Source organism: Pyrgilauda ruficollis, unplaced genomic scaffold (assembly GCF_017590135.1).
Source record: "Pyrgilauda ruficollis isolate IOZ18807 unplaced genomic scaffold, ASM1759013v1 scaffold35, whole genome shotgun sequence".
NCBI classification, from domain to species: Eukaryota; Metazoa; Chordata; class Aves; order Passeriformes; family Passeridae; genus Pyrgilauda; species Pyrgilauda ruficollis.
Window position 1 is genome coordinate 8,255,760 of NW_024524934.1, and position 27,281 is coordinate 8,283,040.

Genomic DNA, 27,281 nt, shown 5'->3' on the forward strand with positions numbered 1-27,281 from the left:
GTGAAATGCATCTTTGCATTTTTCCTACTTGTGATTTCCATAAGAACACAATAAACTTTCTGCTGCAGTGGAATTGATTAGAGTATAGGTCAGCTCAGTTTATTGATTTTAGTTTCTACTGCAGGTCTGAGATCTGGGTTTTAAAATTTTTTTTTCTTTTTTCAAACATTAATTTCAAGTTGGTGGATAAAATTTCCCTAGATGATAAAGATGAAAACAAATTGTGTATGGAAATTTAATTTCCTGTGGAGAAATAAAATTCTGGGTTTTCACTGGTGTTTTTGCAAAAGAGATTTTATAAGCATAACAATGCATTTTTATCTTCATATCCCTATAAGTGCATTGGCCCCAGTCTACCAGCAATGTATGGACAGCTGAGCTAGTGCTCTGTGGATACTTCACAAAAGTAGTTCATGCCCCAAAGCGTTCAGGTACTGTATATTCTCTAGCAGGCTGTATTTTAGTGTTTTGTACCCAAGAAAGCACGTTGAACATGTGTTGTTTAGACAGCAGGAAGTCTAAATACCCTGTGTTTGCAGTTAATGATCATTAATGTTCCATCAACAAATTTCTGTTTTTAGCTAGGGGAAGTTTCTGTTAAAAAAGAAGTGTGGAGGGGGGAGGGGGAGAAAAAAAAAAAAGCTGTAGGCAGGGCGCAGTATTGTGTTCCAGGATGTGTGGTCTTCTTGTACTGGCATCTTTAGCTCATTGGCAGTTATCCCAGGAATTTCAATGAGAGCTTCTTACAGAACTTTTTGTTGGTTTTTGGAGCATTGCATGTGCTAGCTCCACACTGCATGTCTGCCATGCTGTTTCTGTAGCCTGGAAAGGTTGGGATGGGAGCTTTCCACTGTTTGTGTGGCTGGTGGCCATCAAGTTAATTTATGGAGCTGGCTTGTGTGGAGGGAAGTACAGTCAATGCATGCTGTAATATCGAAAAGGTTGCAGTTTGTTTGCTGGTGGCCTAATTTCAGTGCTGTCACTTGAAGGTTACTTGTTGCATGAGAACTTTGAGGAGTTTAAGTTTGGGAATTTTTTTTGTGTTTGTGTGTTTTGTTGGGGTTTTGTTGTTGCTTTAACATAACTGCAATGTACTGGTTCTGTTGTTATCCTACAGCTGCTGCACCTTCTCCATGCTGAAATTCTTTTCTATCTCTCTTCTTGCTAGTTGTGGTGGATTGACTCTACCACAAGGGAGAGAACTGGAAGAATAAAAGGGAGAAAACTTGTGGGTTGAGATGAAGACACATAAAGTGAAGGAAGGAGCAGGGAAAAACCCCAAGTGATGCAAAAGCAGCCATTTGCCACCTCCCACAAGCAGACTGGTACCCAACCAGTCTCAGAACAGTGGTTATTTTGGAAAGACCAAATGCACAGCTTTTATTGCTGAACATGATGTCATCTGGAATGTATTATCCTGTTGGTCAGCTATTCTGCTCATGTTCTTCCCAGCCTGTTGTCCGTCTGCAGCCTGCTTGTGGCGGGATGGAGCACAGTGGGAAACAAGCAAGCACTGTTCAATGACAGCTGGAACACCGTTGTGTTAACACTGTTGCAGTCACAAATACAAAACACAGCCCTACAGTGATTTTTGTTACTCCATCCCAGCAAGGCCTCATACCCATTACACTAAAATCACATAATTACTGTTTTTCCTCAGCTGTTTTGGAGTTGTTACCGTTTGTGTTGTTTATTTTATATTTGAAGAATTACGGTTCATTCAGTCAGTTCGGTGGGCTTGAAGGGGAAGCTTGTTCATCATTTAACTTGTATTTCTCATTTGTTTTTACTTGACAGCATTATTCCTGGTGTTCAGAAAATCTGGATTCGTACATGGGGATGTTCTCACAATAATTCGGATGGTGAATACATGGCTGGACAGCTGGCTGCATATGGATACAAAATTACAGGTAACAGTGTGAGTGAGCCCTGTAATTCAGTTTTTCTGGGATGAATGTTCAGAGCTGTCAAGCTGTCATCAAATGTTTTCAGTCTTAATTATGCTTTTAAAAATCAACTTCTGATCCCTTTCTGATCTGAAGGTGTGGAGGTAAATTGTTTTCCTGGCATTAAGCAGAATGATTACAGGATGAGTGCTTTCAGAATGGTTAGATTTTCTTGACAGGGCAGACATCAAATAGATGCAATTCAGTGCTTTTTTTGGACGTTTTACTTGCTAAACTGAATTGAAAAGTTTTCATAAGAGTGGATGGGAAATATAGTAATTCTTGGTTTTCAATTGTAATTGTTGGAACCCAAGGGGAAGAAGGGAGGGAGGCAGTGTTTTCATTTGGTGATGTGTGTGTTTGCATTGGAGCAAAAGTGGTCTACTCCAAGTAAATGATCTTTTGTTTCAGGAGCGATGATCAGTATGATGGAGGTGGGATGATATAGGATTGTACCTCATAGGTTCCAAAGAGCTGAGAATGCTATTTCTCTTTCCCTTCCTAGTATTTTAAAATCTCCCCATCATCTTGTTCTGTCTCTCCAAGCCTAAAAATACCCCCAAACTTGTGGTTATGCTGACCACATTTCATCTCCTTAATGCAAAATATGCTGACAAAAAAGTTGAAAAGTTGGACTAATACCATGTTTCAATATACAAGTATTATCTGAATACTTCTGTATAGCTTTTGACTAGTCAAAATAGAAACTTAAATTTTATGAATTAATTCAAGTTCAGGTGTGTCTTTCACCTAAATGTGTATACTGAAAGACTACAGAGTTGTCTGTCCTGACATTTTTCTAAAAACAATCCTCATTTCACAGAATGATTTCCTGATTTTCACATGAACGTGTCATGATACCATTAAACAGCTGCATCTTACTGTCCTTTATTGCTGCTGATCTTTCTTACGTAGAAATAAGACACTAAATTATTCAAGTGCTGAACTACTTTAGGGAACCCAAGTGATTATTAAATTAGTAGTACAACTCTGGAGTAGGTATGGTCTTTCCACAGCCAAGTGGAGTACTGGTCCAAAAACCCTTATTTGTGGCAGCTGTTGGTATAAGATTGCAAATATGTTCTCATTATGGCTTTCTTAAATTTAATTCCTCTTTACCTTCATTGTTCTAATGCATGTTATTCCAGAAGCTGCTTTTGGCTTGTTGAGATACAGATGGTTGTTCTGTGCTTTTGGAATTTTACTAGGAGAGATGTAGGGAAGATGGGAGTGCACTGAAGGAAGGAACTATGTTAAATTTTTGATACCTTATCTTTTTAGAAAATTAACTGTTAATTTAGAATAGAAATAAGTCTACATCTAGAGTCTGAAACTGAGAACTAAAAAGCCTAATAAAAGTTGCAGTTGCCGGGAGAGGAGTCCCAGAGTCATTTTGGTAGTTGTACATGAAATTGACCACTAGTTTCTAGTCATTATTAAATCTAAGTCTTGATTTAGTTTATGCGTACATTAAATGTATTAAATGCATACATAAAAGCCTCAATGCTAGGTGATAGGCAGGAATTACGCAGTGTAGTTTCTTCTTTTTGAAATAAAGTAATTCTTGTCAGTCTGTTCTTAAGAAGGCATGTTTGGCTTTTTTTACATTTAGTCATCTCGGAAGTTCAGATAGAATGTCAGATAGGGATTTTATCTTTTTGTCCTATACGGTGAAGCAACTACTCAGTAATTGTTGCTTAAATGATCCAAATGTCAAATATTTCTTGTAATTAATATTGTTTATGGTATACAAAATTAAGAAGAAAATGTTTTGTAAGAGCTATTTTGTAAATCAATCCCTGTGTTGCTAGAGTTTGTTAGTTTTATGTAAAACTGTTACAGTCTTGGGGAAAAGATTGAAATACTCACTAAGATGAAAGATTGTGTGTTGTCACTGTCTTGGGCAGCTATTACTTCAAAGTGCTTGGATTAACCTATTTCCTACATGTTCCTAAGCTTTTGAGACAACACTTCCTGAAAAGATGCTGGAATAAAGTTCTGGCTGTAGAAAATAAGGATGTGAGCTTTACTTGCAGTTTTTGTTCCATTATGAAGGAGTCAAGCATTGTTTCTAATGTCTTCTGTCTAATTGCAAGATTGGAAAAAAACATAGAAGGAAGAAAAGCAGCATCAGATAGACTCCTGTTGCTAACTGGAAGTTGTAACAATGCAGCCTGCCTTACAGGTTGACTTGTCTGAAACTGAACATGGATATAATGTCCTCCTTGCTTTTCATGTTTTTCAAAAATGTTCTTTCTGTACAAGCACCCTTTGTTGCTTCCAGGAGTGTCTATATCCAAAGGTGAAAACTGAGGGCTGTACTTTTCACAGCAAAGATTCCTTCTGTCTGGGGAGAGACCAGAGTGTGAATCAGCAATATACAGATACTGCAATAACAGCAATGGTGATTAAAAGTCAGGGACTGCATCAGCTTAAAAATATGCAAAGGGAAACCAGCAGAAGAGCTGAACCTATTTTTGTATCTGCTTTTACAGTGTGAAGGTGGGCAGCATTCTGAGCAAATCTTGCATACCATCCTGTGGGAACACAAAGCTCCTTTATAAGTCTGAGCCACACAGAAATGTGTGGACCAGCTGCTGTCAGTGTAGGGCTGTACCGTGGGTAGTTGTTCATATTCTGGAAACAGTGTAGCTGATGGTGGCTTTACTGGTTCTAAAACTGGTTTTGGTTTCTTGGCAGTATGACTTGCTGTATAGTTTAGACATGCCTGCAGACCTGCTGGAGTGCTCCCTGTGAGATGCGCCCTGGAGGAAGAAACTCTCATGGTACAGACTGCCTGTAATGCCTGCTGTGAAAAACAGGAAGTGGGCGAGCTGGGAGCTTTCAAATATTGTGAGCAAGATTTTTGTTTGGAAGGGACTTAAGTATGTTTGCCATGTAGCTTGCTTTCTCTCTGAAAAATGGAGCTGCACATGTGTGTCAGACATAGAACGCTTTGACTTCTCAAATGGGTAGTTCTATTCACGTATGTTGACATCTGTATGTTTCTAGTTCTGTGGAATTAATGGGTTTTGGCCCAGCTTTGAATGTATTTTGGTGGATCAAGATATTAAGTGTGCTTATTTCATACAGGTTGCTTCTGGCTCAGGGCTGTTCAGGTCCAAAGCATTCCCTCCTCAGCAATTGTAAAAAATGCTGGGGGCATTGCTAGTAACTTAGAAATATCAGAAAAACGAACACTAACTTTTTCTTTGATGAAGACAAAGCAAAAACTGCTATTAAACATTCAGTGAGGCTAAATCAGTCACAGTTTATCTGCACTACACTTTTGTGGATTTTAGAAATAAATGCTAGCACAGATCATACTTCTCCTCTAGCATGGGATTCTACAAACAAGAATTGTTTCTTCTAAGTCATTGGGCTTGTCTTTGATGTAGCACTGGCTTATGTTACAGATCTTCAGCTTTACTTGTGCAGTTTTAGACTAATCTGAAATTAGTTCAGGCATCCTATACACTGTCTCAGAGATTTCTTCTGTAACAGTGTTGGATGCAGAGTTGCTGTGTAGAGTTCACTCCGTTATTGTGTTTACAAGTTCGCAGGACTTGTATCAGTGAGACTTGCCAGTTCTTACTGTTTATAGTCCAAGTTATATATGTTACACCTCTGTAACTACAGAGAATTTATGTATTTCTTTATAGCAAATATCAAATAATATTTTGAAATCTTGTTAAATATTATCTGGGTTTTTTTACCTCTTCTACTTGTTAATTTTCTAAACACTTGTCAGTTTTGCTTACCAGTGGATATAAATGAGGTATATTAAGACTCTCCATCTGCTTAAACAACACATTTGAGTAGAAGAAAGAAGGAAGAATGCAAGGAAGAAAGAATGATCTCCTTAAGACCTCATGTTAAAAGAAGACAGGTATAAAAGGAAAGAGTCTGCTGTTGAAAATCAGATGAGGTGCTGCAATCTAAAATGGACTTCAGTGTTTAATAGCATTGTCTCATGTTCATTGTGTTGCATAAGCCATGCTTGTGTAGACTTTGGCCATCCCCATGCAGATGCAGCAAAGCATGCTGCAGCATGAATTTTATTCGTCCAAGTACAAAATAAAGAAAATTACTCAGACTGTACAGGTATTGGTTCCTTCAGTATCTGGTCCTTTGTTTCAAGTGTTGTCTTAAAAGTACTTTTGTACCACACAATAAAATTTTAATACTAGATTTTGATTTATTTTATTGTTTTAGAGATCTCTTTAATAGGTTACTGTATTATTAAAATAAGCTCTCTGCAGCTTGCAGAGTGGTTGATGAAGTATTTTGACTAAGATCTCTGCTGGTTTCCAGTGTATGCTTTTAGTTGCTCAGACCCAGCAGTTGGTCTTTCAGTTTTTTGCTCTCCACCCTGCTGATAATGCTCATCTGTTCCTTCATGAGTATCATGTGAAATGGTAGTGACTACTGTGTAATTTTTGGGGTGAGCCATCCTCATTGTGAGGTATTTTTAGTATTCTTTATTAAACTAAAAGACAAATCTTTATTAGCTGCTCATGAAGTGCCTTATTAGTCAGAGAATTCAAGGTTAGTCCTTGTGTTTGGATTTGTACTTTTCAAAGGGTTGTGGGTGCAGTTCCAATTTATAAGGAAAAGATGATTTACAATCCTTTCTCGAGGGGCAGGGTATGCATGGTGTGTGCTTAAATATGCAAAATACCCCACACTACTTTTCTGTTGATGAGAAGCGTTTCTGTTTTCTCTACAACACTGCAGTCATGAAACTGTCTCTGAACCAGCTGAGTAATGGAGAGAAGTGAACAGACGTGTAAATTCTGGTGTTTTGTACCCTCACTGAAGAATTCTTCCATTGTCTATAACTTGTAGGGTCACAGCCCTGTATGATTTTTGCGTTGCTTGATAACCTTACTGGCATACCTATTCTGACACAGATTTTTCTTCCAGATTCAAGGTGACTCCTATTTCTGGGTGTAAAAGCTTTTGGATGTTGATACTGGGCAAGGCAGTAAAGTAACATCAAGACCTGTTGTCTTGAGATAATTGCTTTACAGTTCCAGCAAAGTATATTCCTGCTGTTAGATGATCAGAGTTGCTGCTTGCCATAAGTTTTTGTGTGATGATTCTTGGTGCTCAGACTTGAAAAGTGTACTCTGACATGCAGTTAGTATGGGAATACTTGGGATGTGGGTGTGAAGGTTTTCTTCTTTTTTTAAAATCTGAAACTTCTATGGTGAGGTGGTTAGGAGGATGAGGAGAGAGGGTGAAATGGGACACAGTGGGAAAGAAAACACGTGAGGCTCATGGGATGTAGCAGATGGAGGTGCACAACTGTAAGGCAATCAATATTTCGCAGTTCTTTGGAAGGAATAGATACTCCCAGAGCAGCCAGAGTGTCCTGTAAGCCAGTGAGGGGGACAATGAGTCTGGATATTGTTGGGATGGTTTCTTGCAGTATAGAGTTCATACAGCATCATGCTGTGACTCATCTGCAGCACTGCATGTTCCCTAAGTCTCTGTAAACTAACGTATAATTGTGGTTTTGGCAACTGTGTATTACTGCTCCGGTGTTCCCTGTAAAACTTCCTAACCCATGTGTGGCTAGACTTCTGTTACTTATCACTTCTGACTTGTAGCACAGTGCAAGATATATGACCTCTTTGCGGTGGCTTTTTCCTACCTCGGCTTCCTCAGGATCAACTTCTTATTCCTGTTGGGCAACTTTCTGTTAAGTGGGGAGTCCAGCTTTGAGGATGTTGTCTCTGTTACAGGATAGAACTCTGAGTTCTCAAACTGGGTGATGTGTCCCCTGTTTATGGGGGAACTAGATAAGAGCTAGAGTCTGTTTTCTTCTCATAATAACATCACTGCCATTAGTGCTTGATATGACAAGTGTATACTGTCTTTATCCTCTTTAAAATTGCGTATTCATCTGTGAATGGCTTTTTTTTTTGTTTGTTTTCTTTCAGTGTTTTTATTTCACAATCATAGGGCAGGCAATTGAAAGTGGGAGCGTGCTGAAGAACCTAATAAATCCTCTGTGCACACTGTCTTCAGAGACACTTGTAGAGAGCTCAGATAGGCAAATTTAAGCATGTACAACATGTTTAGGGTAACTTTAGTGACAGGGCATTGGCTCCATGCTCTGGTGGTTGTGCAATGGAGCTTAGTTCTGGCAATGCTGAATTTAATGTTATCCAGAAGAATGAATTTGAAAAGGATTGAACCATGAAAGGTAAATTTCAACTCCTGGTAGCGTCCATCCTCCTATGTGGAACATGTCCCTGTAGTAGATGGTTAAGCAATTAGCAAATGAAATAGCAGTGATGAAGTGAGTTCAGCATAAACACTTAGATGATGAGGAGCTTTATAGGGTGTTCTACAGAGACACTAGTTTCACATATCTCACGGTTCTTCATGCTTAAGGAAAATTTATAGTAGATTTATAAAAGCTAATGGGAGAACAGACCATTTTTTTTATAACCTGAAGAGATTTCTTTGACCATGTACTCACAGAGGTAGGAGCAGGATTTTGTTTTGATCAGGAGCATTTGTAGGAGCATTTGAAAAAGATGTGCTTGTTACCCTGGAGGACTGGGGAATAGTGGTGGAGGGTTAATGTTCACTGCAGGCTCTTGCTTCAGTTTGACTGCAGTTCATTTCCTAGAAAGGATGAAGTTTAGCTGCCAATGAGGACAGAGTTCTCTGAACTTGCCATGGTTGCAGCTTTGCATTAAGATGCTTTTAATATATTTTGGGAATGGTTTTTTGTCAGTTGCAATGCGGGTGCCTCCATATGTGAATTGCTCTAAGTTACTCTGGGGGGCAAGGCAAGCCTGGTTGAGTTGCTTTCTAGCTTATTACTTTTGAATGTAGCACAACTCGAACTGTTCTGTGTCTCCAAATACAGAACGTTAAGCCGTGTTCTCCCTCTCTTAGGCCTGAGGGCATACTAGGAGAAAAGACTGCTGTGTGATTATGTGGAGGCTGGCTGGGGACAGTAGAAATGCACTAAAACAGATAATAGACACAAATTGGTTTTCGTGCTTTTCCTCGAGTAAATAAAGAAAGATGGGGGAATAAAAAAGAGAGAGAGGGAAAGAATTTTGTTTCCTTCTTCATGCCCGGCTTTGGTTATGTTCATGTAAGCCTGGTAGGTGATTTCCGTGGCTCTCAGGTGTTAAAACAGGTCCTGTCACTGAGTGAACAAGTAATGAAACGTAGCAATTTTTTTCCTCTCGATTCCCATCTCATCCCATCCCTGGAGTGTGTCTGCTGCTGTCTTAGCTCATCTGTGCTTTTAATTCATGCCTTTTTTTTAATAAGTGATACAGCTCTGTGTCTCCCCAGGCCCGATTAGCCGTATGAGTGAGTTTGGACACTACCCTTCTGGTTTCCTTCTAAAAGAGTGTCTGTACAGTGGTCACGCGCACACACAATTGGGATAAGGTAATGTATGAAATAGTTGAGGCTTTTTTCAGCTGGAGAAGGCTTGAGAGGCGAGGCGAGCTCCGCTGTGGGGCTGGGCCGGAGCCTTGGCGCGGTGGTGCCGTGCGGGGAGCCGCCGAGAGGGGGCAGCAGCGCCTAAGGAGTGCCGCGCTGCCGCCGGCCGGGAGGGCGCCGGGCAAGGAGCGGCCTGAGCGCTGGGCACCTCCGCTGTGAAATGCATTTCCCACTGTGAAATACAGCCGTGTGCATTTGAATAAACCTGCTTTAAGTGACTTGCTGCCGTTCTGATCTTATGCCGGTTTAGTTGGCATCTTTGCTGTTGATTGTGAAGGTCTGTTTTGTCTCGAGGGTTATCACTTTTTAGCTTCAGTTATGTTTTGTGTTGGACTCGGTTTCCCTTCTAGAGAGTCTGTGTTGAGGAGATGAGATTCATGAGGTGTAATTGCTTAAATGCACCTTTTTGAAGAACTATTCTGTTTGGAAGCGCTTTCTGCTTTATGTTTGCTGCTCTGGGTCGGCTGGGTTACTTTTATCTTTGAAGCATTATTTGAGGAGTTTGCTTTTAACAATCAATGTACTGTTTTCCTTGAGGAATGATTAAAAGATTGTTTAATTTTAATAACCTTATGTACTCTGTCTCACTGTGTGTATTTCACCGACTAAAACCCTAAAACTAAGACACTAAAAACCATATGGACTACTGAACAAACACTACTTGTTGAAATGCATAACTACAGCATAAATAAAATTGAGTGTAAAGGCAGATGATTTTCAGGTTGGACATCAGTATTTAATTGCTTGGGTGCCTTCAGGTTGTCAGGGCTAGCCTTTAGTAACTGTTGTCACTACTGTGGTGCTATCCTAAGTTTCCAAAGCTAGCTTTTTCATTTGTTCAGGCAAATTCAAAACAATTTACAGGATGTGATTTAATGTTTTTTTTTTTTGAGGCAAAATGCTACCTGCTGTGAATTAACATCCTAAGCTGACACTGGGTAAGACCTAGCTGTGTACTTAGCTTGTGTATTTTTTGTCCTTAACTTAAGGTTTGTGGAAGTGCTTAATTTTTTTTTTAGTTTGTTCATGTTGACTGCATATAATTTTCTTGAGCTTATCTTCAGAAACCTCTGAGTTGTATAATTTTCTTGCTTTTGCCATCTAAGTATTTTAAATTTAGTTTGTAAAATCTTTTCTTCTGAATGATGTTTGAAATAGTGGAGACAGACAAGTTGTCAAATGACAGTCTGTCCCTTGTACCTCTGGGGGCAGTAGAACTGTGCCCCAGGAGGCCCTTAAGTTAGCAGGGAAGGAGCTCTGTGATAGTGAAATGACGTGCTACCATCTGAAGCAAAGCTGGAGCAGACTCCCATGTGAGCTGTTGTTGCAATTAATGTTTTCTGAACAATCCCTTTGCCCGGGATTTTTCTCCTGGGAAGCTGAGAAGCCTCAGAGAAAAAGGAAAACAATTCTTACCTCGTTTGCTTCTCCTGTGTTTTGCTGCTTTGGAATGTTTGGAGATTGGTTTAACCAACAGGTGATTGTTTCATTGGTTTCTGCTGTGATTTGTTTTGACTTATTGGCCAATCAGGGTCAAACTGTGTCACAGCTCTGGAGAGAATCGGGAGTTTTTATTATTATCTTTTTAGCATTCTCTAAGTATCCTTTCTATATTCTTTAGTATAGCATAGTTTAGTATTCTTTAATATAATATAGTATTATAAAATAATATGTTAGCCTTCTGAGAACATGGAGTCAGATTCCTCATTCCTTCCTGCCACGAGGGACCCTGCAAATACAATAACCTGTATCTTCCTGGTGGTGTTCATAGAATAACCATTCAGTCCTGCTCTTTTCTGGTATTGCTGTACTCCAGAGTCTAATTTGAAACCAAGTGTTATGCACAGGCTCATAATGTTTCACAGAAACTGAGTAATTATTTGGTCTCAGCAATACTGGATAGATAGTGAGCTCTCTCACTCCGAGAGAAGTGGTAAGGCTGCTCTGCATCTCAGGATGTGCAGAGAAATGACTTTACTGCATCATAAAACTGTGTGTTAGAATATTTTATGTTGTCATAACCTATTTCTGATGTTCATAAGAAACTTCAGCCTTGTCCTGTCCAGTTTTTGTGATTTTTGTGCTATTTATTTTCAACCATTTGGAGAAAGTGGGATAGCTGTTGTGGCCAAGCAGCACACATGGGGACCTTAAGCTGACTGAGCTGGTACAGTCTTTCCAACACTCATGCTTAGCCAGGGCATGATGGGCCTACAGAAATGCACATCTATCAATCTTGAATTTGCTGCTGTGAATCCTGTAGCTTTTGTGTGCTACCAGTTGGAGTTAGCAGATTAAGTGTTGGGGCTGAGGACCAGGCTCTTTAAGCAGAAGACATTCGTTTTTGTCTCGTCTCAAATCCCTGGCTTTGGAATTTGCTTACAGAAAGAAGCTAAGCAGGAACTTTGTCTTGGATAACTATAAATAGACTTCGAGTTAATTGTGCCAAAACTGAATTGCTGTTGATTGGTACAAGACACTGGTGTATAGAGAAGTGATTTTTTTGGCTTGCAATTTAATAGAAGACAGAAAACTTGAACTGCAGATTTTATTAGGCATTTTGGACCCTCAGCTTTTGTTGGCTGGGTTTTAAGGGTAAAAGTGTGCTTGTTTGTAATTGATTCCCTGACTGATAGATGACTTTTGAGAGTCTGTTGTTGGTTCATGGGTCACCACTTTTCTGCTTGTCTTTATCATGCTTTGAAAAATCCACTTCCCCTTGGAAATGTTAATTTTCCTTTGTGAATGTAAACATGTAGACCATCAGATGATGGTAAATTTGAACATCCAGTAGTTATTTAACTAGAAGCTTGAGTCTCATAATTGGCAGTGATGGAAGGAGATATCAAGTGAATATGGTTTGGAAGTCTTACTAGAAAACAAAAAAATTAACAAGTTTAGTTGTAAGGCAGTCACCTTTATATATTACTGATGGTTCCAGCTATTCTTTGTAACACTAGAGTACAATAAGAAAAGCACTACCAGAATTTTCTATTACAGGAGAAAAATCTGATTCCTAAAGTTTTTTTTTTTAGCTTGATTGTCATAAAACTCCAAACTGCAGGAAACTAATGAGAGGAAGGAGATTTTCTTCACAAACTCTTTTGCCATGATATTTGTGTCTTTTTGTTAAAAATGGCTTGTTGGAAAACTTGCGTATTCAGAATTGTCCTTGAGTCTGTTCATGATTTTCCAAATAAAAACACAGCAGAGCAAGAAAAACAGTGTCTTCTTCTGTAGGTGACTGCCAGATCTTTTACAGGTGCAGCTTTTCAGTGTTGTCAGTGGTTCCTCTCTTTACTGAGGCAGAATTACATTTAAATGGAGAGGGCTGTGAACTTTGCTCTTCGCTGGCTTGAGGAGGAATTCACATAGTTTTTATCAGCACCTCAGTCTGATGCTGCTCACCTGCTGCAGGCAGCCCAGCTGCCAGGTGCAGGAAGAGGGGTTTAGTTCTGGAGTGTAAACTGATGCAGAGGAGGACTGGGAGAGGAATTTTAAGTGGAACTGTTTTCCCTCACCACCTGCAGGGTGTAAGTTTGTGTTCATGACTGACAGAGCCTCTTCTTAGACTGCTGCATTCTGTTGAAGATCAGAGGCCAAAAGGCACCTGGCAAGGTGAGCTCTCCTTCCCAGGGCTGGGCCATTCAGCAGCTTTTGTTTTAGCTGGGTGTTGTAAACCTGCAGTGATGGAGAATTCATAACCCCTTTTGGATGATTAACTGCCTTTCTGCTTGAAAAGTGTTTCCAAGTGTGTGACCTATACCTTTTAGCACAGTTAATCCTTTAGCTGCCTGTATGTTCTTTAGTGAGTATGGAGAACATCAGATTCTTTTCTTCCGTGTAGCAACCTTTCACATATTTGAATGCTGTTATGCCTTCTTCCTATAGGCATCTTGTGTTTATGCTAAGTAGATCTAATTCCTAAAAGCTTTTCTCATAGGTCATCTTCTCTAGAGCTCTGACCTTTCTTGTTCCATTCCTCTGGACATTCTCCAGTTTATTTATTTGCATCAATCTTCAAGTACATTAGTATGTTTATCTAGCATGTTCAATTTTGATTAATGTGGAGGCGGGAGGTTTTTGGTTGCCTTATTCAAAATACAGTTTGTGAAACCTTCCAATTGAGGTCCCAGGACAGCTGAAACATTGATCATACTCTGCCATAATTGACTTAATGTTTTTTTATATAAGATGAGAAATACTGAAATGCACTTCCACAGAAAAATACTTACAGAAAATAGTTTTTGAAAAAAACTGTTGAAGATGGGGAAGTTGATTTCTTGGTGCTAGTTTGTCCACTATCCTTGTCAGAATGGCTTGCTTCTCTGCTTCCATTTTTTAATGTGTCTGAAGTGAATGCTGCTAATTTATAGAGATTTACAGTGGGGTTTTTTTAAGGATTTGCTTTCACAGCTCATTTAGGGCCACCACTGTTGTTCATAATAACTGTTCTTAGTAATACTAACTCTGAATTGCTAAGCGAAGGATTGTCATCACACTTCTGTTATTTGCTTTTATTTTTTCCCCACTGTGGTTTCAAAAATCCTCTGTCACCTTTTGGTGGTTTTTTTGGGCTGTTTTAGTGTAAAGTCATATTAGTTGCTTGGTTTGATTCAGCACAAATCTTAGTAAGTGTCTATGCATATGCATTGAGATATTGAGAAAGAAAGAAGGCAGGGCATTACCTGGACTGAGTGGGCAAGAGATGGCTTACAAGAGATGGCTTGTCTTTCATTTAGCACTAAGGCTTCCTTGTGCTGAGTTAAATTATGTGCTTGTGAAACTAGAGCTTTAGACTTGGAATGCTTTGTTTTAGTGTTTTGTGCCGTGATAGATTTCTGCAAGTATTTTGTGCAACTTGATCTGGAAAAGAATCCATCTTGATGCCATTCGTTGGGGCCTTAAAAGATCCTCCCCCCACCCCAGTACGTTAGAATCCCTGAATTTATTGGTGTATGTAACTTGAGATCTTTCAACAATTTTAGTCATGACAAGCAGAGAAGTCTTGGCCACTTAAAATAAGTGAAGGTAACACGTTGAAGAAACATTAGATCAGAGTTTAATGTCAGACTTGCAATAATAATTGTGCAGGACTACATTACAGCAAGAGTTTTACTAATACTTACTTAGCTTTTTCAGATCATTTTTAGAAAGATTTTTGCAGAGGTAATAAGCTATCAAAGATGCTTTTAACATCTTCTCCCTTTTGTGAGGCCAGAATTTGGTCAATGGGAAGAGAATTGCAGTGGTTGGTGTAGGTTCGGTCTGTAAAGCTTGAGCTTTAGGTTTGTTTGTAGCAATTGTACGGGTCACTTCCGTGGATTCTTTGAATTTCTTTCAATGAGTGAGGATTTTACAAACTTCACTTGTCGAAGCGTCCAGCTCGGTGTGGCAGTAATGCCGCGCTGTGAGTCACCGCTAGGTGGCGCTGTGTGACCGCGCTGGCGCCTGAGGGCCGCCGAAAGCGCTTCCTGAGACCCGTTCAAATTAACATTTATTTACGTTAAAATGCCATTTTGTTGCATTTTATTTTCAATTTAGTCACTTAATTGATCCCACTACAAATGATCTCCTCGCTCAGGCCCTTGCTTTGCATTGCTTGAAAGGACTCTAAAGTTCAGAGGAAGCCCTAGCAAGTGAGGTAAAATTTTGATTCGTTTCCCACAGAAATTATTAATAATGGAGGAGCGTTGCATACATTAGGCTTGTGTAAATATCCTAGAAGATTATTCCGAAAAAATGAGATCCACTGTCACTTCAAATACGGTCGCAAAGGAAATGAAGCAGTGATTAGTGTAAAAGTCTTTTGAGATTAGAGGGATTAGTATGATTTTTCTTAATTGATCATCATCCATGTATGTGCATGCTAGTTTATGAACTCTTTATTTTCTTTATTTTCAGAATCTTAGCTGGGAAGGTTTAAAATAGTTTCAACTTTATGCTAAAATTGGACTTTTGGTTTCAGAGTGTGCTATGTAGTTGTAAGCAAGTAGTTGTTCGTTCATGGAAAATATCATATCCAAATAAAGCTTTCTGGGTGTGGTACTAAGACGCTTGCAACGTGATGCAGCCAGGGTTTTGTGTGTCCAATCAGGATGGCGTGAGGTTTTTTCATAATGATCAGCGTTAGCAAAAGGTTTTTCACTGTGCGGGAGGTACAATGTGCTAAGCAGTCCGTTTCCTTTACTGTCATGCTTAAAAACATTTTAGAAATTTTGGCAAGGCAGATTTTCATGGGTCTCAGGTACGTACACCAGGAAAGTTTGCATCTCTTAAAGAAGTGGATTCTTCCAGCAAAAGAAGAAAGTTTGCTTCAGCTGCTGCTTGTTATATGTATCATTAAAAAAACCCCAACCAAACTCCAAAGGGTCTGTGAAGTGCAAAAGTGGCATTAATGTTACCAGACTGCATGTTTTCTGTGTGCATGTATGAATTTTTTTTTCCATTGTTAAATGTGTTTTACTTGTTTTTTTTTTTGGGAAGGGGGAAACAGAAAAAGTTGGTGAATGCTGTAGTTGTTTCTTACAGTAATGATTACGTGGATTTATTTGTTGGAGTATATTCTTCATTTACATCCTGAGATCTTGCTGGTTGCTGTCTTGGATCACACCTCTACTGGTGTATCAGTGATGATTTGCATTGTGTATATACAACATTTCTAGTTTGACTCACCTTCCTGGCACTAATTGAAACCAGTTGATAAATTTGTACTTGGAGTGTCAGGTGTGCTACCTCGCACATACTAAAGAGCAAATGTGATATTTGGCATAACACTTAGGTTAAAAAAAAAAAAAGAAGAAAAATATTAGCAGAAAAACTTCTCTTATAGGAAGATTCTAAGGAAATATTGAGCAGCAAAAAAAAGTATTTTGCTTTTCTTTAGCAGCAAAAGCTTTATTAGAACTCCTTTTTCCACAGTTTTTGGGGATATCTCATTTGTATTGAAGAAGTGGACTTAGGAATACTGTACACCACAATGAAATGGAAAGTATTTTCTAGCCATATGTAACTCAAGACATTGAAGTCATGGTGATCTGGATTGGTTTGCAATATGTGGTTGGATGGCAAAAGTTAGATTTTTGTATCTTTAAACCATGGAACGCCAAAGAAGATCTGTTGTCTTAGGTGAAAGTTTCCTCAGTTTAGAAAACAATACATAACTCCAGAAATATATCCATAGCTGCTGATCCCTGATCATGATGCAGTACTTCTGAGGTAGTTCAGTCTAAAATGTGTAAGAATTAGTTTAACATAATTCTCTTTCTTATTTTGCAGGTTTTCACAGCCTTTGGTTTGAAGCAGTAAGGCAGCTTCTAGGATGAATTAATAACATGTAGTTGATTCAAGTTGAGATCTTTCCTCCTGTATCTCAGTTAATCTGGCTCTGCAGGAAAAGGATTTTATAAGGAAAATAATGTTTTTGTATGAACTGATTTGTAGGTTCTTCTTTGTGAGAGCCACCTGTTGAAGGACTATTATTTTTCTTTCTAGAGATCCGTGCCCAAATTGTGATTCAATAAGGTAATTGAAGGGGTCTGCATTTTTCAAACTTACTGTTGGTGGATACACAGAAAAGGAAAATTAATGCAAACTGAAAACATTTTTCTAAATTTTGATATATATACAAAGGAAAAAAATTTGAAAATCTCTGGACTTGGGCTGGGTTTGTTGGTTTTGTGAGACCTGGGACACAGAAATGCCTGCTAATCAGCCTCTCACCCCTGCAAAACCTTAAGTTTCCATAGCTGTATTTTTTCCATTTTCATTAATACAGTCTAGCGTTTTGTAAAAGCAATTCTACTCCCCTTAACATGTACTTAGCAGGTACCAGGAACTAAATCAAGAATAACTTTGATGTGTGGAAAGTGTGGAACCATTTAATGTCTTGCTAACATCAAGGAGTGTGTGACTTGTGAAACAAACTGTGTGGTACTTGATACTGAGTTGTACCCAGTTACTTTAGACACATTCCAGGATTGAAAACACATGTGCCATCTATGTTGCAAACCATATCCTCAAGAAGCAGATTCCTAAAATGAAGGATTTAAAGCCTGATGAATGAGGTGGATTTAAGATGTGTTTTAAATGGAACTACTCGTATGACTTTCTGTATGCTAAAACATGTATTTTTTAACCTCTATAGAGTCTGATTTTTTAGCATTGATTTCTGTAGCATTGTTTCACAAATGTTTTAATAGTTACACCTTGAAAATAGAGTAGTGTCTTCAAAAATGTCAGTCTGGAATAAACGATGAAAAGACTTCTTTGTCAAAAGCCCCCAAGCAAAAAACTGTTGGATGGGACTTTCTGTGCTTGTGTAAATGTACGTTTTAGCTGCTACATCAAAGTGATGATAAACAAAGCACTATCTTGGGAATGCTCAAATATCTATCAAAATAGGTGTTCAAAAAGTGTTTTTCCCATACATCCCATAGTTAAGTTTCTAAGTTAGGTCTGCTTAGATAAGTGAAAATATACTTGCTTTCCTGAAGCCCCCCCTGGAGGTAAGGAATTCAAGTGTGTTGGCTTTTTTCCTTTCATTTTACGGGGAGTTCTGGTCCTGACTCAGGCAGGACACTTAAGAGAGATGCATAGCTTGAAATTGTGTGAATACTCAGTTATTAATACAGTAAGACCAAGTATTTTGTTTTAACCTTATCTTCTCTTAAACTGCATAAATCCTTTCAATGTTTAGTCAGCCTTACAGTTCTTTCAGTTTTTGTGTGTAGAGGTAAGCATGTGAAGTGTGTTAATAAGTTACCATGAAAGTAATGTGGTCAGGCTGACAATACAATTTCAAATTCAGTTGAACTTTCAAGTTTTTTATTTCTTGTTAGTTGATATTTTATTATTTGTGTGGGCTCAAGGTTTTGTGTTTTAAATTCAGAGCTTCTACGGTGAACTTAGTTAGCCATGAATAAGTTGATAAAAATGATCATTGTTCCGGTTCTGCTTTGGCAAGTGTAATTGCTATACCGTTCTGATGTGCCTCGTGTGATAATTTTATTTGTGGATTCATACATCACCATTAAAGCAGAGAAGCAGGTACACAGTTCCTTGACACATCCTGTAAACAGCTGCAGATCAGTCTGTGCATCTGACAGTGGACAGTATCTGCTTATTGGACTGTCTTGCCACCTGCTCTTAAAATGCTATTTCTGTCTGAAAAGAAACAGATTCAGTCTAGTTCTGTATATGTACACTGTGTTTATACACTGAGCAGTATCCTATAAGCTAAAAGAAGCAAAACAGAAGGTGGAGGAGCCACTTGGTGCAATGACACCAGTCTGACATTCTGTGATGGAGCTGTGAACTTGTTTGTCTGGTAAACCAGCACTGTGTTTTGCTGAATTCTATCCATGATGTCAAAATTCACGATTTCTTTTTGTGTCTGTGAAAAGAATAAGACTATTAAAGTTTTTCCCTAATATGATGTGTTAAATATTCTTAGTCCTTGTATGTTAAGGGTTACATGGTGTTTTTGTTTTGTAAATAAATAGTCAAACTGAAATGTGCTGTTTTGTAGCTGAAGTTCAATGCAACATTAGTAGTTAACTATTATATGTAGATTTTCTTGCTGTTTGGCAATAGATGTTTCTCACTGGGAACCAAAATTATTTTAAATACAAGGGTTTGATAAGGTTCTGTTTACTAGGAGAAAGAAACAGGTCAAATATACTTTTATATGTTTTTAGCTTTGCACTAGACAAACTAACATTCTAAATATCTTGGCTGGTTGGATTAAAAGGAAGTACAACGGATAGTTCCACACAGGAGGAAAACAAGATACTATACCCAGGGAAGGAAAATGCTCCTTTATTTCTGTTTACACTTGCAAAGACCCATTTCTCTGAGTGCTGAAAACTTCACAAGCATCTAATGATGAACAACTGTTGTAGAGAAGCTTAAGCTTGTGTCACTGTTGTTTATAATATTTGAATTTATAGATCTAAAGTGGCACCTGTTATCCAGGTGCTACCCAATATTGTTTGACCGACAATTCAAACTTGAGTCATTTCCACATGGGAGTCTCATTAAATCCCGTAAATTGTGTGGGATACAACATTATTTAAATTTGTCCTTGACTACAGTTTGCATCAGTTTGATCTTATTGCCAGTAAAGAGATGGAGGCGTAAAAGTGTATGCTATGGGTGATTTTCAAGAGAGAAGAGATTAGGCCACACTTTAAGTCTCACTTTGTGGGGCATCAGTATGAGTCCAGAGAAATAAGTGGTTTCTGAAAGAAAGATAGAATACTTTTGGAGTTGTCCTCATCTTGATGCTCCCTGTGGAAGGTTTAGTCCTTCTATGGGAATGGTAATTAAAGAGTCTGGTTTTGCTATCAGTAATAGAATAGTTCCTTAGTTTGTCATTAGTTGCTCTCAAATCTGAAGAACAAGACCTATTTGTCTTCTGAGTTAGAAAACCAATATCACTCTTTTTGTGGAAGGTATTTAATGCAATTATCAGTTACACTTGAGGAACAAACTTTGGTTTACACATTCCATTTCAGGGTTTTTGGGTATCTCCCTATCCAATTCATTTGCTGTGGTTGCCATAAAATTCTAAGTACTTGCATTCAGCCTGGGTGTCATACCATCACCTCATTCAGCAGCAGAAGTGAGGTACAAGGAGTGGGTGGACTGTGGGTATTGTGTGGAGCTGGTGCTCTCTATTGTTTATATGAAGCACTGTAACTGAAGAACTTGGTGCATTGTCAAATGTCAGGATATTTCTGGCCTTCAGTATGGTATATGTTGTCTGCAAACTGAAAACCTCACCCCGAAAGTGTAATGTAAAAGTGTTAAGTTAGAAAAAAACAAACCCCAAACAGATTTACCCTGAGACTGTGACTAAATAATTTTTTACCAGGCTGAGATTGCCTTGACTTTGTTTACACTGTTCTCAGATGTATCACTTATGAAAGGCAATAATTTTATCAAGTGATTGACCAGAGACAAATATCCAATAGGGAATGAGCTTTCTTTATCACTTTTTCATTGCTTTGATATCTAAATGTGAGACTATTTTGAAGAATTGTTTTAGTACCTTTCTTTGTATCTTAAATGAGTGCTGAAATCTTTAGTGGGCTGCCTTGAAAAAATCTGTTGGTAGGTTGGAAAAGTAGAAATTGTTCAGAAAGGTGGTTTTTGTGAGGGGTCATTCATATGTTTTGAAGGAAGTGCTCTAAGTCTTTCAACTGCAGTGATGTTTCTGTATGGAAGCTATTCAGAGTAGATAGCCCATTGTGAACTTTTTAATATAGGTTTTAATTAGAGTGCTGTTCCTACCACCTGCTGAAGTAGAGTTGGAATGTCTGCTGACCTGAAATGAATGCACGTGTTCAGTATTAATACTGCATGTCTGGATCCAGACAGCAATCTTTCATTTTGACATGCACGTAGTCAAAGTAAATTAGTGTTTAAAATCTGAATACTTGAAGTTCAGCCAGAGTGCATTCATAATTATCTTGAGGCAAGTTTAAATGGAAATACGCATGCTATTTTTCTTCTTTATTTACAGTATGTACAGGTAAAATCTGTGATAATGCTATATAAGTTAATTATGTTAACTTGTTTTTTCCTATTTGTGAAAGTATTTATTAAAAGATTTTAAAACATTTCAGTGACAGCATTGAGGTTCTGCATGGTTCAGTGTGTGCTGTGTGAGTTTTTGTAAAGTATCTTGAAAAATTGATCTAATTTGTTTTCTAGTTGTGTATATACATGCAGCTAGTCTTAGAAATTGTTATTTTGTTTCAGGAAGGTCTGAATTGTAGATTTTGTGGTCAGATAGCAAACTTCTATCTCTATGTTTCTCAGAAGAAATATTATCCAGTGAACAGCATTGTGGTCTTTCAGAGATTTGATTGTGACCACAGCATCCCCTTCCTTTAACATGTGTATTCTTAAACCTCCCAGAAGAAGGTAAATAGTCTAAATTTTGCCATTCATTCTATCCCTGATCACACTACAGCAAAATTATTTTAACTCATATATTAAAGGAGAGCTGCAGCTCTGACAACACAAACATTGTGACACTGATTTTTTGTTTGATTGTAAATCAAGTAAAGTTCAAGCACTTAAGTACTTCTCAGTCAGCACAAAACTTTACAATGTTGCAAAACTGAGGTTCATGCTTGTGTCTGCAGAAATGACAGTTATTGGCAAGACAGCTCATCAATGTACTGCTGCATCAATTGATTTTTATAGTAACATGACAGCAGGAAATCTTTCCAGTAGTTCGTTTGTTAAAAATTAATAAATAACTCTGATGATTACTGGAGCTCATGTTCAAAGATATGAAGACTGAAAAGCCTATTGGTACATTATCTATTTTACTTCTGTTGAGACTGCAGTGAACATAGGTCCAAAGCTGTTACCTGTAGAGTGTTCAGTTCTAAGTAGTTCAGAGAAACAGTGTTTTAAAATCTGAAACCTATAAAGAACATAAATTTGTGAAACTCAGTCAAATAAAATAGACCATCCCATTCCCCCAAACCACCCCAGTTTATTTTGAATTATTAACAAATATAAAAACGTTAGTGTAGCTGCATCTGCACATGGATTGTGTTTGAATCTGAAAGAGGTGTTATCCTATACTGGGTCTTGCTGCTAAATGTCATCTCTGTAGATTCACAGGAGAAATGTAAACACTGATAACCTGTAATAAGTGAGCTCTGAATGGCAAGTTTTGCTGCTGGCCAATGAAGAATCTTTCTTCTTCTTTTGAACTCATGATTGATGACTGCTAGCTGAACAAAGAATGAGCAATCAGATTTTTTGTACTTAATTTTTCCTTCATTAGATAATTTTCTAGCTTGAATTCAAGTTTTACTGTCTAATTATAGAATCTCTTGAGTCTGGAGATTTATTGGTTAAATTTTATGTTCCAGTCTTTTGTGTATCCTATTTATAGTGTTTATGGGTTTACCCAATACCTTGCTTCCAGAAAGATTAATCTGTGGTGAATCTTACAGCATTTTTTCTTGTTTCCTAGTTGACTGTGAATCTGTTTTTAAGCAAAGAGATTCCTCACTTGTCTTACTGGCCTCTAAAAAGAAATAAGTACTGTTTTGTGTCCTTGATTTTACAGCAGGAGATGCATATGTATGATTGCAGGGCTACGTGTTTTTGAGTAATGTTGGTTTCACTGTATTATGCTTTGAAATACTAATTCTTTAGCTGTGTAATTTTTTGATCTTCAGTTAAAAAGTAACTGCATTTCTAATCTGCTGACTCTTAGTTGTCAGGAATTTTTCTTGAATTCTTACAGGTTTTTTTTTCTATGTTACTTGTGTGAGTAAAAAAAGCCAACAAAACCCAGCCAGGCATCAGGCTGTTGGTACATGTACTTCCATTATGCTATCTCATGTTCTTATATCTGTCTCCACATCTTAACTTCTTATACAGTCTTCTATGGGATTCTGTTCTAACAAAATACAAGGTACCAGAATCAAATACTGAAAACATCAATCAAGGAAAGAGAACACTGCAGATATCAAGAGTAATAATTCTCAAGGTTTTAACTATGTCATTTCAGTAATTAGGTAATTTAAGTCTTCATCTTAATATGATGTAAACCAGCAAAAATTACTTTTTGTAAACCACCTTTTGGCCTGCTTCTTTGCTGGTCTTCCAATCCCTGGTGTAAAACAAACACTGGATTTCAACAGAAATTTTTCTTCTGTGTTACCACTTTATGAAGAGAGAAGCATGTAATGTGTGAAATGTTATAAGGAATGCTTTATGACTCTTACTCTTAAATACAATACAGCTGTTGAATTTATGCAGATTTTCCTTCTTGTTCCTCTTAAATAGCGATAGTGATCATTGCAAATATGTAACTAATAATGTCTGCCTACAAAGTGGTGTAATAATAACTCAGGGTTCTCTTCAGCAAATGTTACTGTGTCTTTTGCTATGGTCTGACAGGCATGACCTACATTTAAGAAAGCCCTCTGGGTCTGTCTGGTTCATTACTGTCTACTTGCAGATGCTTCTTCATAGATGGTTAGTTGAGATGCTCTTGCAGACCTCTAGGTTTTTTTTGCAACATTTTGCTGCATTGGTTTTGCAAATTTATGTTCTCCAGTAGTAAGAGCCTGGCTTAGAATAATAGAATTTAATAGAATTTACGTGGAGCTTAGTTTTAAGCATCTTTCTGTCTTTCTAATAGCAATATTGAGAGCATTTTCATTTTTATGTCACTGAGCTTCAGGTTGTTTGGGGTTGTTAGATAAAAGTAAACACAAATGAAATATCCTGTCTCTATTCTAAATTCTGCTTGAGAGCCTGTTTTCAGTAACTGTTGGCAATGGTTTTGCACATAATTTCAAGGCATTTCCAAACCAGTGAATTGTAATAGTAAAGCAAACTGCCTCGTATTTTGTCCTTTACTAATAGTTAAGGCTGCTTGTTGAAACTGCCATAACTTTTAAAGTTACGTAGTAATGATCTTTAAATTAATCAATACTGCTTGTGTTTGAAATGCTAATCCAGCAGACTGTATGGTTTGTACAATTATTAATACTCTTTGTCTGTGTTGCTTAGTAGTTAAGAGGTTAAACAGTTCATGGGGGGTAGTGGGGCGAACAAAAGCAGTTTGCATTTTGTCAATTTTCAACTTCAGATATCAGTAAATCATTGCAGCAGCCTTCCTTATCAGTTGTTTGCACAAAAAAAATAAGTGGAATGGGGGAGTGGAGAAAACCTGTTAGAGTTGTGTCTGAGGGGACCATCTGCTGTGGTTCCCAGTGTTGGCAGTGTGATAAGGGATAAGCTGTGTAAACAGAGGTACCACAAAAAAAGGCAGGCCCGGTTCAGGGAGGCATATGTATGATTTGGATTTGGGTTGATAAGAGCCTTAGAAAGTCAGGGATCTTAGAGTAAAAGTCTGTTAAGCAGAGGAGTGATGTATTTAATCTGAAACTCCAGATGTAGCTTATTAGCATGAGTTTGCCTTTGGACTAACTTCTGTAGCTTTCTTCTGATTTATTGGGACTTCTACAAAAAGAAAATATGGATGAGTTGCATGGTTGATCCAAATATTAGTACAAAATGCTGACACTTCTGCATTTTGGAAATGTTCACTAGTGGTTTCTATTAGTGCTTGATCAGCAAAGATAGATAAAGATTTGAAGAATGACCAGCAGTGTTAATAAATGTTTGATTTTTGCAGAAGAAGTAGCCAGGAGGCAGAATAAGCATGCCCATATGTACAGTCAGAGGATAAGCTGATTGGTGACTACTCACCTGGCCACAGGTGTCTCTCGTGTATCTCAATTTGATGTCTGTATCTTAGACCTTTGGAAAGATGTGAAATAGAAAGAGACTGCCTCTGGAAGTAGGGAGGGGATTTCCTGAACCTCTTGTTAGTCACACAGTGGTTGCTCATTATAGCAGGGTGGGGTGCAGGTGGCTGTCAGTCCACCTGCAGTGTCGACAATGCTGCATGGATCAAAGAGCCTTAGCTCTGTTTGGACTAAGTCAGGCATCTGTTACTAAGGCCTCTCTAAGTAGCTAGTTCCAGTTTAAATTTCTGCATTGGGGTCACTCATGTGTCTGGTTTTATGGTGACTGAAATACTGGAAAAGGGGGAGTGGTTTTGCATTAAAAATGAAGTTAAACTTTCCACCTGTCAGTTTCTGTCTACTTACCACAGTGTTTAGGGGAAATGTATGCACAATTTGGAATTTTTTTGGGTTAATATGAGGCTTTTGCTACTAAGATTCCTTCAGCCATGTGTAAGACCTAGTAGGGATGAACTCTTTGGGAAAACCACAGATAGAATAATGTTCTGAGGGAAGGAGAATATGATGAGCTGCTTACTACTTGTCCAGGACTGTCTCCCTTTCCGTCACACAAACTCTCCTCTCCAGTAGCCACATTGAGAAGGTAATGATTTCTTCCGGTCGGTGATGATGTGTGAAAACTGAAAAGGTGCCAATACCTTTGCCTTGCTAACTGCTGGAATGGGATCTGCCACATTTGGGGAGACTTAGCCTGGGTGGATGTTGGCCAGCAGGTATGTGGTATTACTCCTTTGGGGTGGAGTAGCTGCTATGAACTACTACCCTCCATGAGGAGTTGAAGCCTGGAATTTGACGTGCAGAGGTTTGAAACAGGCTGGAACCTGGAGTCTGTCTCAAACCTTTATAAGAAAGAAGAAAATTTTCAAATCTTAGGGAAGTTTGAGCAGGCCTGACCTGCAGGTTCATTTACTTTCTGGTGACTATATAAGATCTGAAGATTTCTCTTGCCTATTATTGAGCCAGTAACAGCATAAATGTATTATTTTCCTAACTTTGGAATCTGGCAGCAGGTTTATAATGGCCCTGTTTAAAATATATCTGCTGCTTTCTCTGATGAAGGCTCTCAGGCCTTTCTGTGCAGTGCTTGACTGATGTCCCTTCTGCCCATGCAAGTAAATGATGCCTGTCTGTGCTAAGCTTTGCATCCGTGGTGTCCAGTGATGGGACAAAAGGCAGTGTGCATGAACTGAAACACAAGAAATTCCATTTAAACATCAAAAACGGCTTCTTTTTTTAATAGTGATTTTGATCAAATCCTGTAACGTGTCTCTTGAGGTGTAGAGTCTCCATCCATGAAGACATTTAAAGTCCAACTGACCACAGCCCTGAGCAACCTGCTCCAGTTGCTCCTGTGGCTGAGCATGGAGGTTGGACTGGATCTCTGGTTGGAGGATCTCTGTAGGTCCCTTTCCACCTCAGCTGCTCTGTGATTCTACAAAATACTGTAAGCTTCAGAAGCTTCTAGACAAGGAGGAAGGTGTTGGGGAGGGGAAAATACCTTTTTTTTCTTTTCATATGAAGTCTTCTGAGATGTGGGTCCTTGGTGTTTATGTTTTCACTCGGTGGGTCTGCACTTGGGTTACTAGGATATCATGAGGTGTCTTTATCTCTCTTGCAGAGGAGGGAGGCTGGTTTTCTTGCACTTATGGGAAGTGAGGGAAAATAGAGGAGAATTTTACATCATTTTCCTTTATCTCATGGAAAGTGTTTTCTAACTCAGGTAGTTTTTATGAAGTTGAATTCTTTACTAACCTAGGTGCTACTGTCTTTATCACTTTTTAAATTAAACTGCCCAAGTCTCAGTAAGGAGAAATGTGATTCTGCTACCATTTCCTTTGATCAGCTATGATCAAAACTTTAGAATGGATGTACCGTTTGGAAGAGTGGTTTCATTTTTTTTCCCTCTCAGTTCAGGCTCAGTTATTGATTATGTGTGAAATACTATTGAGGGATGAAAAAGAACAAAGTGAGCATAAAGTACTTCTTAAAAATAAATTTTCAAGGCAGAATGCAGCACTTTGTCTTTATTAAACCAATTGATGTTTCTTTTATACTCTTTTCAGTTTGTGAAGGTTTTCTTCTTTACCTGACAGCCTTTTACCTTCATGCTTTGGAGACCTTCACCTTTTATTGCTAGGGCTTAGTTATAATTTCATTGATTCTCATCTTGGTAGAATATTATACTTCTTAGAAAGAGTTTCATATGGAAGGCTCTCCACACAGAACTTCGACTGAAATTAATGGAACACTTGCTAGGTGGTAGAAGTTGCTGTTTTTTCTTGGATCTTGCAAGAAGAAGAAGATATTAAGAGCTTTTGTTATTGGAAATAGCTCACTGCTGGTGTATCCCTGTAGAAAGAGGAAAGTTTTATCAGAGGCAGAAAATGTGACCCAGGGAATTTAAGTGGGTACCTGTTTATCATCTGAACAAGATAAATTATATGGGTATATTTCTACATGTTGCTTAAAATGCTGATTTAGTGTATTTTCTTTGTTGTCAGCAAACATCTGGTATGCTACAAATAACCTACTCTCC

The 27,281-nt window shown here is 38.2% G+C and overlaps 1 protein-coding gene across 1 annotated transcript in view; it reads left to right on the top strand.

Annotated features, from left to right (window-relative positions):
- Positions 1–27,281, top strand: part of CDKAL1 (CDK5 regulatory subunit associated protein 1 like 1) — a 380,700-nt gene that overhangs the window by 4,705 nt on the left and 348,714 nt on the right. The window contains exon 4 of the mRNA XM_041475400.1: positions 1,798–1,910. Coding sequence (XP_041331334.1) covers positions 1,798–1,910 — 113 coding nt within the window. The remainder of the gene's footprint in view (positions 1–1,797; positions 1,911–27,281) is intronic.